This window comes from Osmerus mordax, chromosome 27 (genome assembly GCF_038355195.1).
Source record: "Osmerus mordax isolate fOsmMor3 chromosome 27, fOsmMor3.pri, whole genome shotgun sequence".
Lineage (NCBI taxonomy): Eukaryota > Metazoa > Chordata > Actinopteri > Osmeriformes > Osmeridae > Osmerus > Osmerus mordax.
Genome location: NC_090076.1, coordinates 9,818,111 through 9,832,105, shown reverse-complemented (window position 1 = coordinate 9,832,105; position 13,995 = coordinate 9,818,111). Strand labels below are relative to the sequence as shown.

At 51.6% G+C, this 13,995-nt stretch overlaps 3 protein-coding genes across 7 annotated transcripts in view; 1 reads left to right on the top strand and 2 right to left on the bottom strand.

Annotated features, from left to right (window-relative positions):
* The window catches only part of kank4 (KN motif and ankyrin repeat domains 4), a 26,751-nt gene extending 21,260 nt beyond the window's left edge, over positions 1–5,491 (bottom strand). The window contains exon 1 of the mRNA XM_067230232.1: positions 5,406–5,491. The gene's annotated coding sequence lies outside the window, so the exon portion shown is untranslated. The remainder of the gene's footprint in view (positions 1–5,405) is intronic.
* A 1,780-nt stretch (positions 5,492–7,271) lies between these two features.
* Positions 7,272–12,264, top strand: usp1 (ubiquitin specific peptidase 1). Its single transcript, XM_067230636.1, is given in 10 exon segments — positions 7,272–7,400; positions 7,705–7,924; positions 8,010–8,139; positions 8,230–8,331; positions 8,515–8,681; positions 8,941–9,611; positions 10,014–10,178; positions 10,289–10,490; positions 10,589–11,149; positions 11,151–12,264. Coding segments are annotated over 9 exon segments (2,337 nt in total). The 5' UTR covers positions 7,272–7,400; positions 7,705–7,760; the 3' UTR covers positions 11,326–12,264.
* A 249-nt stretch (positions 12,265–12,513) lies between these two features.
* The window catches only part of dock7 (dedicator of cytokinesis 7), a 38,295-nt gene continuing 36,813 nt past the window's right edge, over positions 12,514–13,995 (bottom strand). For all 5 annotated transcript variants that reach the window (XM_067230630.1, XM_067230632.1, XM_067230633.1 and 2 more), the window contains 3 exons: positions 13,841–13,947; positions 13,387–13,554; positions 12,514–12,850 (listed from right to left, as the gene is read on the bottom strand). In XM_067230630.1, coding sequence (XP_067086731.1) covers positions 12,808–12,850; positions 13,387–13,554; positions 13,841–13,947 — 318 coding nt within the window. In that variant the 3' untranslated portion in view covers positions 12,514–12,807. The remainder of the gene's footprint in view (positions 12,851–13,386; positions 13,555–13,840; positions 13,948–13,995) is intronic.

Here is a 13,995-nt window from a genome sequence, read left to right as displayed (position 1 = left end):
GTATTGGATTAATACGAATGTCAGTTAATATTGGACTTCATGTTCGTTCATAGTTTCCTGTGACAAAATAGGTCTTTTTTTCTTTGTCTGGAATTGGAGAAAGCTGTTTCAATAGTCCTATATTTGTACAAAGACACAGGCACGTATGTAAGCGTGCACACACACACACTTAATGACTTAAGGAAAGTGAGCAGAGAGACGGGCACAGAGAAGGCCTCATTAAATACCTGTCAGGCACCTTTGCTGAGCGCTGGGGAGGGCAAACACACTCTGACTCACACTCTTCACTCACACACACACACACTCTCTCACACACACACACACACACACACACACACACACACACACACACACACACACACACACACACACACACACACACACACACTCTCGCAGGTCAGTACAGTGTCTCAACACCCTCCAGCCTCTGGCCCAGTTGATTGAACCATGCTGCAACAGTGGATCACCGAGGGGACCTGGAGGTATGGAGGGGGAACCAGGGTCCTGCATAAGTGATATAACACCTGTAGCATGTTTCCATGGGAACAAAGCGGTCTGTGCTCCTTCAAACACTCTGGAGCCCAGACTAGGAGTTCCAGACGGCCGCTCCACCTCTGTCTGCTGAGATGCCGATGTGTGTGTGCGTGCGTGTGTGTGTGTGTGAGAGAGTCTGATAAACACAGTACAGCACATTGCTCATCTACAGATCTACAACCCTGCTTATCTGCATTCCTGTGTTTCATACAGGCCGTTAGAGACATCTCTCACAAACAACATCACACAGTACAGTTTCCACTGCCTCACTGCCTCACTGCCTCCTCCTCTATCTCACCCCAACCATGATCAGTCTCTCATCTGCTTCTCAGTAGGACTCAACAGTGTGTGTCTGGGGCAGCGGAAAGCAATTATCACCCCAAACCAGAGCAGAGGCGTGACACACAACAGAGGGAGGCAGAGATAAGAGAATAGAGGAGAGAGAGAGAGAGAGAGAGAGAGAGAGAGAGAGAGAGAGAGAGAGAGAGAGAGAGAGAGAGAGAGAGAGAGAGAGAGAGAGAGAGAGCGAGAGAGAGAGAGAGAGAGAGAGAGAGAGAGAGAGAGAGAGAGCAAGAAAGCATGGTAAAGGTTTTTATCTAGCCTGAAGATGGGATTCGTGAAACTTTTATTAGACAGCGAGTTCTCAGCTGGGGGAGAACATAGTGCTCTGGCTGTCCTGGGAGCGCGTGGTGGAAGCACTTTTAATTAGACACAGACATCAACACCATCTCTCAGCAACCTGGACACATCCAGGCCAGCCAGTTAGACACACCTGACCAATCACAAACGAGGAGAGGAGGAGAGGAGAGGAGGGGAGAGGAGAAGAGAGGAGAAAGAGAGGAGAGGAGTGGAGAGGAGAGGAGAGAAAAGGAGAGGGGAGAGGAGAAGAGAGGACGAAGGAGGTTGAGTGTCTGGAGGAGAGTAACGGCCATGGATCAAGTTACAGACCCCTCACCGCCATTGTCCTTTCGTCACTGTGGCTAACAGATAGGGCTAGCCTCCTCGCTCAGTCAAATAGCTGTGGTCTGCACCGTGCAGTTTCCCATACTCTCTCTCTCTGTCTCTCTCTCTCTGTCAGTCGGCCATGTTCCAGTCAGAGCAGCACACACACTCGTGGTGAGCAGGGTGACCAGGGCTGTGCCGTGGGGCGGGAGCTTCTCTGGAGGCAACGAGCGCTCTGCTACGCACGCTTCAGCCATCACCCGGGACACACACAGCTCCGAAGCACCAGGACACACACACATTCACTCATCTACACACACTTATGCATCTACACACATTCACTCATCTACACACATTCACTCATCTACACACATTCACTCATCTACACACATTCACTCATCTACACACACTTATGCATCTACACACATTTACTCATCTACACACATTCACTCATCTACACACATTCACTCATCTACACACATTCACTCATCTACACACATTCACTCATCTACACACACTTATGCATCTACACACATTCACTCATCTACACACACTTATGCATCTACACACATTCACTCATCTACACACACTTATGCATCTACACACATTCACTCATCTACACACACTTATGCATCTACACACATTCACTCATCTACACACACTTATGCATCTACACACATTCACTCATCTACACACACTTATGCATCTACACACATTCACTCATCTACACACACTTATGCATCTACACACATTCACGCATCTACACCCACTTATGCATCTACACACATTCACTCATCTACACACACTTATGCATCTACACACATTCACTCATCTACACACACTTATGCATCTACACACATTCACTCATCTACACACACTTATGCATCTACACACATTCACTCATCTACACACACTTATGCATCTACACACATTCACTCATCTACACACACTTATGCATCTACACACATTCACTCATCTACACACACTTATGCATCTACACACATTCACTCATCTACACACACTTATGCATCTACACACATTCACTCATCTACACACACTTATGCATCTACACACATTCACGCATCTACACCCACGTAGACCCAGTTGTATCGACACACACACACACACACACACTCCTGTTCCGCTCTAGCTACTCTCATGGCTGCCTCAGGGCGGGTTCTCCTTCACGCCGACTTCAACAGGAAGAGCCTGCCTCTCCAGCCAGCCAATCAGAGCGCTGCTGCTCCAGGAGGGCCTGACTGAGGAAGCCCTGTTCCTCTCACGACAGCCCTGTTTTTTCCTGCTCCTTGTACCAGGAGCCCGTTAAAAGGGCAACATGGAGACCGGCCGGGGCCTGGCGTGAGGGCAGTCATTGTTTCTCCGACCCCCCCGCCCGGGTCCGCTCTGAGAAACGGGCCCCTCCTGCTACCCCCCCCAGGACAGGAAACAAAGGACAAGGGATGTAAGTGGTCTGATCCTCTTGTGTGTGTGTGTGTGTCCCTTCCCCCCCCCCCCCTGGTAGAGCTAGCCCCACCCTCTGTGACCTCTGTACCGCTGACTCCACCCACTCATGTTGAGCATGCTGGGATCAGAGCTCAAGAGCGCAGAGAAGGGGGAGAGGAGGGGAGGGGGGAGGAGGGAAGGGGGAAATGGAGAGGAGGGAATGGAGAGGAGGGAAAGGGGGAGAGGGTAGGGAGAGAATGAGAGTCCTGGTCTGCTACAGGGGAACATGATACCCCCTGAGCTCCAACAGTCATGATGTCACGGCCCCCCCGCCCCCCCGCGCCCCCCAGCTAACCCAAGCAGCAAGGGACCGGAGCTGTGACAGGCCGGGGGGGGGGGGGGGGGGGGGGGGGGGGGGTTAGGGGGGGACACAGGCAAGACCAGAAGAAGTGAGTGAGGCTCGAGCGACTGAAGAGGCGCTGACTGAGATGAACGCCGTCCAGCCTGGAGGATCCCACAGGGACACCCCGACAGGACACACACACACACACACACATTCCCACCCCCCACACCAGCATGAGGAGTGTGTTGAAGCTCATAATCCCAACTGGAGCTGTTTAGTGAAAGGGGATAGCCCCATAATCCTGTGAAGAGGAAAAACAATGTACTGTCAAATCCTTGTGACTTGTACGAATTCGCTCCATGAGTCACACACACACACACACACACACACACACACACACACACACACACACACACACACACACACACACACACAAGCACACACAAACACAGTGTATTTCCTTCCATTTGACGCCCATGTAATTCCACGCTCACATGTAGGTGCTGTTCAGAGCACTTGACTGCATCTGATCCAGAGGTCCTAGGTTCAAATCCCCCCTGTACGCTGCTTTGGATGAAAGAGTCTGCCACAGGACTGCAGTATTTTGACACACAAACAGAGCCACTATTATGTATTAAGTATGCTATCCAGTGGGAGTCAACCAGAGGAGAATTCGAACCATCTGGAGGGTCAATGGCACCTGGCCAGTAGTGATAAGGGACATAGAAGCACTGTGTTTCTCCACGCTATGGTTTACCTGTATATGAGTGTGTGTGTGTGTGTGTGTGTGTGTGTGTGGGATGCGGATGGAGAATGTTTGGTATGTTAGGATGACAGAGTGCTCTGCCACAGTTGTGTGTTTGGAGAACTGCGTTCTGAGAACCCATCCATCCATCCCAGCATGCTCTGCTTCTCCTGGGTGGGCCCCTCCTCCATCCCCCCTCCCCTCCATCAGATTAGCCCCAATATAAGACCCTCCTTCTTAACATTGTTTTCAGGGTTCTAACTAACTAAGACCTGAGCTTGAACCTTTTCACTCAAACAGAAAAACCGCCAAACTTCAGTGATTAGCACAGACCACATACATCTTCAACATATTGATACTGACTGGGCCAAAGTATTGCACAGCCATAGAACAATCAGTCTAATTGTACAACCATGTTTATAATCCCTCTGTACCCTAGAGACAAAGACAGAACAGAGCTTGCATAGCCACGAACTTGTGAGACAATCTCCAGAGCACTGGTTCATTCCAAGTTCACATGAATCACCTGTGCACTTCACACAGTAGGACACAGATGCACAAACACACGCACACACACACACACACACACATGCCATAAGGCACTGTAAACTATTGGCCTACTCCTGGGAATGACAGTTCAGCTGTAGCAACACACACACACACACACACACACAAGCGAACCAAGGATCTCCAGTGCAATGGAACAGCGCATGTTTAAACACACACACGCACGCCTCCCAGAGGGTTACCTGGTAGGGTACCAGGTTACCTCGCCAGCCTCCCCCCCCACGAGCAGCGCGCGGCGGAGCGAGGGCCGTTAACGCCGTCCCTTTAAGGCTGCCTCCCTCCACGCACGCGCTCAGACCGACCAGGAGCAGCGATGCGTGTGTGGACGCTCACAGGGCGAGGTGGGAGCAGCCAGGGAGACGGGCACCAGAGCCAGAGCTCCCGGATGGTTCTGTGTCTCCCCACCCACCCCCCTGCTAGCAGGCCTGTAGTCATGCCAGGTTGGCTGGGAACAGAACCAGCTGGAAGACATTAGCCAGCCCTGTAGGACTGTAAACTGAAATGGGAAAAGAGCTGTGGTAGACCTGTGAAGACAGACCTTAGCATGTTGCCTTGAGTGCACGCTACTGTGTGTGAGACGGAGAAAGAGTGTGTGTGTGTGTGTGTGCAGGGAACACTGTGTTTGTGTGTGTGTGTGAAGCATCCTCTTACTGCACGGAATTAGAAAGGCGCTAAAGGTAAACGAAGAGAAGCTAGCGCCACAGTATCAACACACGCAGAGACCAGCAAAAGGGAACGTGAATTACCCAGGAAGAGACGAGAGCCCTGAGATAAACACGCAGGGGGAGAGATGAAGAGAGAGAGAGATGAGTCAGAGATTATCTCTCTTACCTTCACCGCTGCCAAAGTTCCTCTGAGAGTCGCTGAGGTGTCGATGCTCTGAATCTCGCTACCCTTTCTCCCCGGGTGTGTGTGTGTGTCAGACTCACACACTAAGCATCTGGAACAGCAAGGAGAGTGATGAACTGTAGAGTTGAGCGTATAGAACCGACTGGGGTTGCAAATCACTTCAATACACAGGCAGCGCTACATTGAGGGGGTGGGTCTAGCTTGGCCAGGCCCCATACCCCCCCCCCCCCCACACACACACACACACACTTCCTCAGCCCTGGTCCAATCAGAGCATTGGGATCAGGTCTTAGATACTAGTAGGAGAGGGAGCGGGTATGAGAGTCTGCAACACTGAGGAAAACAGACAAGCCAAGAGGGGGATTTAAAACAGGACAGCCTGTACAATACATATTGGGATAGGACTATGAAGTAGTTTGTTTGTTTGTTTGTTTGTGTGTGTGTGTGTGTGTGTGTGTGTGTGTGTGTCCAGACTGGATGGGTGGGGGTCGTTACGTTAAGCCCCACTGCCCACTGTAATTAGAAAAACAGCACTGTAGGCTTCGTCGGTTTCAGGACATACTTGTCATTCTTGGAATGCATTACGCTATTGCTTAGCGCGGGATTCATTTCCCTCTAATGGTCCCAGTCAGGATAGCCTTGTTAAAGCTCTAAGCTGCAAGGCCATGGGCCTGCCTCCCACCCTCACCTGTTTGGTCTGGAAGTAGCAGACCGCCTCTCTTCCTGTCAACAACTGTCCAATTCTCATGACTCTGCAGAGTAACCTAAATTGTCAGTTCCACAGCCACAAGCACAACACCTGGATGCAGTGGAGAGGTTTCTGTTAAACCGCAACAACGACGACCCACCGTGAAGACAACAAGGTATATAGTTTCGTCTCTCGGGTTTCTGTCTAGCTACTCCGGGTTTAGGAGCATCCTATCACCGCCTGGCCAAAATAGATTCTCGAAGCTCACAGCTCAGCTCTATCGAGAGGTCGGTGTGCTGACCAAGCAAGGATGCTGCAGATGAGCTTGCACACATTATCATATGAGCCGTATTGACAAATTCACACGCTCTGTAGTAGGCTACCGAGGAGGCGAACAAGACCCCAGCCAGCACCATCAAGACGTCTCGAGAAGCGCCCGTTGCTGCATATTAAAATGCAACTGTCATTTCTTATTTGGCGCTCGCTGCAGTGTCACCTCGATAATCTACCCCGTGGATCTTAAACGTCTGGAAGCTAAAATAACGAAATGAGACATTGATTTATTTTTTCAAGAAATATTAACATCTGACTACCCTCGAATACGTCAGCCTTGGATAAGGCTGCATGAAATGTTTAAAGATTGCTGTAACATGCGAAGCATAAATAACCTACATTTCGACCATTGGGCTATTCTTCCCAGAAAAGACCCTCAATGGACAGGCATTATGTAATAAAAAAGTGAATAGTCTTACCGGTTTATCAGTCAAATGCTGCCGGATAGTGCTGTGATCCGAGTGATGCTGCACTCAACACGCAGAACAGCTCACGTCAAGCCTTTGCAATGCATGTTTGTTCAATGTTTCCCCCTGTTGGCGAACGGTTGTAACACAGAAATAAGAGACGGAAATGCAAGACCTTACCAAGATGGCTCCCCTAAACGGACAGATATATGACGTTGGTGCCTCCCGAAATGCCTGACTTTCTTTAAAAGACATTTTCTTTAATGTAGATTATTTTATGCAACGACTCATAAATGTATTTATTATTTGGCATTTTAAAATTGTTTCTCCCCACGAATAACTTGTTGTATTTAGTCAATTGTATACAAATGATCAGTGCAGGCGGTAGAGTACCGTGGGTCTTGCACTCGAAAAAGCGCCAAGATCTACGCACACCACAGTGGTTGTCAAATTGTTTTCAGGTGAACTGTAAAATGGGGAAGTAAAAGCGGAATAAACTGCATATGAAATGAATTAATAAGGACAGAGAACTGAACTGGTGAGACGACTGTAAGTTTGCTCTTAAGCTAGTTCGTTAGCGGCTGGAAACACGATGTTGTCACCGCCTCCTTCCAGAAGCGTTCGGTGGCTTGTAGCTAGCTAGCTAGCGGTTAGCTCATGGAGTTAAGTCAAGTGATTTTTAATTCAGCAATATCACGTCTCCATTGCACGTAGCTGGTTAGATCATGACTACACTTGGTTAGACTGAACTGGTAGTTAGTTTTGATATCTGTGTGTTGTTGGCATTGCAACGATTTGTAAGAATGTGTTCCTCATGGATGTTTTCTAACTTTGATCGTCTCCTTCCTGCCAGCAAGCTGCGCTGTTGTCGGTGTAACGTCGTTAAAGTTATTGGGACTGCATGCCAAAATGCCCGGTCTTCAGGGTGACAGCGTCGTAGCCGCTCTCGGCAGTCCCATCAAGAAAACCAAACTCTCCTTGAGGTTCTTCCATAAAAAAGAAGCCAAGCGAGCACTAGATTTCTCAGAGCCACACGCGGAGGAACACCAACCGGAGGACGCAGCCAGCGCCGGGTGAGTGTTGCGCACTCGCGTTATCTTCTAATATGCTCTTCCTGAGTTGATAAAAAGCTAATCTTGATCACATACTGTGTTTCAGTTGTGAGCAGTTGGTGCCTGCCTCTGGTCCATCCTCGCCTCTCATCCCTTGCGAGAAAAAGGAAACCCTGGTTCCCTTTGTTGGGTTGAATAACCTTGGAAACACATGCTATCTCAACAGCATTCTGCAGGTACGTTTGATCCCATTGCAGCTACATCACTTGTAAAATGCATGAAATTATGCTCTATGGTATTGAATTTGACTCATGTTTTCTTGACAGGTTCTGTACTACTGTCCAGGGCTGAGAGATGGCATTAAGAAACTTTACAATGTCTCCAAACGGAAAGACAAGCCTAAGGATGAAGATTGTAAAAGTGAAGAGGTAGGGTTCGTTTTTGATTTGCTCAGCCTCAAACAACTGAGCATCAGAAACTCTCACAACAAGCCTCTCCTCTCCTCCTCTCTCACTCCCTCTCCTTCCTCCTCTCTCACTCCCTCTCCTTCCTCCTCTCTCCCCCCTCCCCTCCTCTCTCCCCCCCTCCCCTCCTCTCTCCCCCCTCTCCAGACAGGGGGAGTGGAGGATGTGTTGCCTGCTCACATGGAGCTGCTGAACAGCTTCCACAGCCTCATCACATCAGCAGAGCAGCTCCAGTCCAGCTACCTGCTGAACCCCGACCTGCACTGCCACGCCGAGCTGGCCACGCCCCCTCGCAAGCTGCTCAACACGCTCAGGTGAGCGCCTCTGAAGGCACTGCAGCAGCTCACATGACGGGGGATTCTGGTTAAATTGTTTAGTTCTTAGAATTAGTTTAACTATGTCACTTTTTTTTAACTTAATTTAAGATCCGTATATGTTTATAGTCTGCACCTTCCTGCCACAGTAAATTCTGTGTTTGTGTAACATACATGGAGAATAAACCGAATTCTGATTCTGAAAAGGATATGCACTCTGCACAGAACGACTCCTAGACACGTGTGTGTGTGTGTGCAGGCAGCTGAACCCCATGTACGAGGGCTACCTTCAACACGACGCCCAGGAGGTGCTGCAGTGCATCCTGGGAAACATCCAGGAGGCCTCCGACACCATCAGGAAGGAGCTGCACGGCGCCGCCACGCTGGCCACCGGCGGAACTGCAGAGGAGGAGGACGAGGAGGCCCTGCTGAGCGGGAAGCGAAAGAGCGACACGGAGGCCGGAAACGCCAAGAAGAAGACCAGACCCCTGGAGCAGAGCCAGGGGCCCCTGGAGCAGAGCCAGGACGCCCAGGACGGCAAGCCCTTTACACGCTCCAAGAGGAAGTCCTCCAGTGACATCACAACAGACAGCAGCAAGACCGAGGGAGCGGAGGAGGAGGAGAGACAGGAAAAGGAGGGAGGAGGAGACGAGAGAGAGGGCAAAGGCGAAGACCCGCTGAAGGAGGGGAAGAGGAAGAGGAGGTCTGTGAGGAGCTGGCTGGGATCCAACAGGAAGCAGCCCAGCATCTTCTCCAAGTTCCGCAGCTTGGGGAGGATCAGCTCCCAGCGGGGGGCGAGGTCGGAGGAGGCCACGCCTGGCCTGGAGGCTGGGAGGCCCCCGGTCCAGGAGACGGGACACCCTGGGAAGACCCCCGTCCAGGAGACCACCACACACCAGTCTGGGGGAGAGAGGACAAGCAGACGCGAAGGTATGAAGCGAGCGTCCAGTAACCCCACAGTTAGCTCCGCGCGCTGCCTGTGACCAGGGGCTCAGGGTGGGACCAGGGGCTCAGGGTGGGACCAGGGGGCTCAGGGTGGGACCAGGGGGCTCAGGGTGGGACCAGGGGGCTCAGGGTGGGACCAGGGGGCTCAGGGTGGGACCAGGGGGCTCAGGGTGTGACCAGGGGGCTCAGGGTGGGACCGGTGTGACCAGGGGGCTCAGGGTGGGACCGGTGTGACCAGGGGGCTCAGGGTGGGACCAGGGGGCTCAGGGTGGGACCAGGGGGCTCAGGGTGGGACCAGGGGGCTCAGGGTGGGACCAGGGGGCTCAGGGTGGGACCAGGGGGCTCAGGGTGGGACCATGGGCTCAGGGTGTGTGGTTGTCCCCTCAGAGAGCGAGGTGGTGGGGCTGATGGAGAGGCTGTTCCAGGGCCGGCTGGTGCTGAGGACGCGCTGCCTGGAGTGTGAGAGCTCCACGGAGAGGAGAGAGGACTTCCAGGACGTCAGCGTGCCTGTGCAGGAGGACGAACACTGCGGCCCCGAGAGCAGCTCAGAGGGTAACACACACACAGTACTCACACACACACACAGTACCTATACTTAATGCCTTTTGAAATAATCACTGACAAGCAAACGGATCTAAAGTCTTTCTGCTGTCTCCCCCCAGTGTCTCCAGACCCCAAGCCGGAGTTAAAGACTCTCCAGTGGGCCATCTCCCAGTTTGCCTCGGTGGAGCGCATCGTGGGGGAGGACAAGTACTTCTGTGAGACCTGCCTTCACTACACGGAGGCGGAGAGGAGCCTGCTGTTCGACAAGACCCCCGAGGTCGTCACCATCCACCTCAAGTGCTTCTCAGCCAACAGCCTCGAGTACGACTGACCGCTAACTGTCATGGTGTCAGGCGTGTCACGGTTCCTAAGCTACAGCCTGGGTGAACTGACCTGGTGTCTTTTTCTCTCCTGTTCAGGATGGACCCGTACGCCGGCCTGTCCAAGGTGAACACGCCCCTGCTCACTCCCCTGAGCCTGTCCCTGGAGGAGTGGTGCACGCGGCCCTCGCCCAGCGGGGGGCAGCACTACCAGCTGTTTGCCGTGGTGATGCACAGCGGCGTGACCATCAGCAGCGGACACTACACCACCTACGTCAGGATGAGCGACCTGAAGAACACCCAGCTCTGGCCGCAGGAGGGCGGGGAGGAGGAGGGCGGGGAGGAGGAGGGGGCCGGGGGGAAGAAGGAGGAGGAGGTGCTGGAGTACGACGACGGCGAGGTGTCCTTCAGTCTGGCCAAGCGGCCGGGCGGAGCCGCCGTCAGCAAGCTGGGGGGCAAGAAGCCGTCGGAGGGGGTTGCCCTCCTGGGGGGGCAGAGGAGCCTGGTCAGCTACGACCTGGGCTGCAGCAAGACCAACACCGACAAGACTGAGAGCAGCAGGGGGCGGAGGAAGGCCGGCGGGCCGCTAGCCAGCCCCGGGGCCAGGAAGGAGGCCGGGGGAGGGGAGGAGGAGCAGGGGGCCGGGGGGGAGGCGCTGGGGGGGGGCGGAGCAGGCCCTGAGCAGCCTGATGAGCTACGAGGGGAAGTGGCTTCTGTTTGACGACTCGGAGGTGCACCTGTTTGAGGAGGAGGACTTTCTGAGAGCCTGCTCACCTGAGACCTGCTCCACCTCCACCCCCTACCTGCTGTTCTACAGGAGAAGCCCTCCACTGTGACCCCCCCCCCCCCTCCGGCACATCCCATTTCTCTCTACTTCCTTCTTCCTCCCTGTGTTTATTCCCCCCCCTCCCAGGATGCGGACATTTCTGGAGAAGCTATAGGGCCTCATGTCCGCCAACATAATGCTAAACCTTGACTGTCCTCAGTACATTTCTTTCTGCTAAGTGCTTGCACATGTTTGTGTACGTGGACTTCAGACGGCACCTTCAGACTTCCAATGCCCATGAATTTGTCAGAAACGTTAGGTGACACAGGACTTTGAGGAACCGTCGAGGAGGGAGACTAGTGGTGTGCTGTGTGTCACCCTGGGCGGTACTCCTCCTGTCTCAAACGCTCCTCAGAACACACTCTCCTGCACTGTCGGTTTTGTGGTTTTTAGATTATTTTTTTATAAAGAGCATATTTTATTCTTGTACATGGTTCTTCACCCTTGGCTGGCTGAAGCTCTCGTCATTTTCAGATTCCACTCGGACGTCCACGTCCAGGTAGGACGGTCAGGAATGTTCTGGAATCTTTGAAGCAAGCTGGACATTATTTACTGCAAGTTGGGTGAGATGTTTGTGCATTAGATGAACCCAATATCCTTCTGTATAAACTGCTTCATTGGTGAGTCAGTCGTAATGTAAACATACATGAGTGACTTGTTACTCTCTGTTTGAGTAGATGTGTCTGGTCAGGCATCAGGGATGTACGTGGTTGATCGTCTAGTAAAGTTCTCCACCGGTACCTCATTCCAGCTCAACAAGCTCTGGTCACCATATCACATTGGAATGCTTCTGCACAAGCAGCCTCACTAGCAGCAATCCAGATGAAACTTTAATGTTCTCGGTCTGAAATGATCTGTCTTGCTGTGCAACATGTTCTTAAAAGCTACTGGGTTTTATGTTCAGTGTGAATATTTTCTAGCTATCTTAATGTTAAGTATCAATCCATTCCTCCTGCTGTTGACTTTTACAAATAAACACCAGCATAAACAAAATAATGACTTTGTAAATGACTGCTAGTTTGCGGCATCACCAATGATCACACTTTAGACATTTAAATATTTATTTAGTAAAATATTTAAAGTAAACAAACTACATAACTATGGAAGTTGAAAACATTTCCCTACCGTTAAACAAATGTAGCTTAACTAAAAATGATAAATAGTACCTTTTTTTTTCTTTTCTTTTCCGCCCAGATGGATTAAATAGTAAACTTTCAAGTTGTAAAATGCATTGATACACAGTAAAAAAATTAAAAGTGCACGCATGAAGTAAAATACAGATTTGACACATCGTACGTAGTGAGAACCACTTGCTCAGCCCACTGATTGCGTAACAGGCTGTCTGTAAACGAGTAAGACACTGGAATGACGTACCGAGTTGCATGTGGCTTCTCTTGCTACCGGGAACACTGGCTTTCAGAGGACGCAGTCATATTTACACACACACATTATGAATAAATTAAGGTCATGATTCGCTCGCTCTTCTCTCTCGTCAAACGTCGAGCTTGCGAAGGCTCATCCTGCTGAAGGAATCCCTGCGTGAGAAGAAACGTCGGTTAGTTACCTCCATACCTTTTTATCGTACGAATACATCTTTACTCATATTTTTCCACTTTCTCTCACGTACCCTCTGTTGTACCTCCTCCCCAATTGAGAAACAGAACTATAAGGTTCCTTCAGCCCCACCGTTTGCCATGTTTCCACCGCAAGAACTTTCTCCCTTAGCTAACTAGTTGTTCCCCCACTCCCAGAGATCGCCCAGATGATACCCCTGCAGTACTAGTCGGTTCCTGCGGTGGAAACGCAGCTACACACTAAAGTTCCAGGAAAGTAAAAGAGTGACTTGATAAACAAGACTGATCTTGAACAAAACTACCTTGTCAAGCTGTCCGTTTGCTGCATGGTGTTAGAAGGTAAAACCAAAACATCAGTACAAAAGTAGGAGGGGGGGGGGGGGGGGGGTGTTAGAAGGGGATAAAAAGAAAAGCATTTGGATGGAAATTTGAATGCATGTGCTATTTAGGCTAGTCTATGTAAACAGACAGGCACACACACACACACACACACACACCTGTGTGAGTTGACCTGCAGCACAGGCTTGTACAGCTGGGGGATCTTCCTGTTGATGAGCGGCTGCAGGGACTCCTTCAGGCGGTGGTAGTTCCTCTCCAGCTCCCGCTGGTACTCCTTCTGGTCTGGACCAATCAGGCTCTTGTTTTTACGGAGGGCGTCCTCACACCTGGAGGGGGGAGGGGAGGAGAGGAGAGGAGAAGAGAAGAGAGGAGGGAAGAGGAGAGGGGGGAGGAGGGGGAGGGAGGAGAAGAGGAGAGGGGGGAGGAGAGGAGGAGAGGAGAGGGGGGAGGAGAGGAGGGGGGAGAGGAGAGGAGGGAGGAGAAAGGAGGGAAGAGAGGAGACGGGGGAGGACAGGGGAGGAGGAAGAGAGCATTAATGACATCACTGGCGGCTCTGGTCAAACCCGCCCCCCCCCCTTCACCCTCCTAGTGGTGGCTGAAGGATGACCGTACCTCTTGGTGAAGTCCTTGAAGCACAGCCGGAGCTTGTTGTGGTGTCGGTAGAGCTTGGGGTCGCTGGGGATCTCTGACAGGAACACCTGCGCTACTTCCAGCGGCCCCTGAGCAGAAACATCCCAAACAACCATGGATTTTTCCAGCAGACGCTT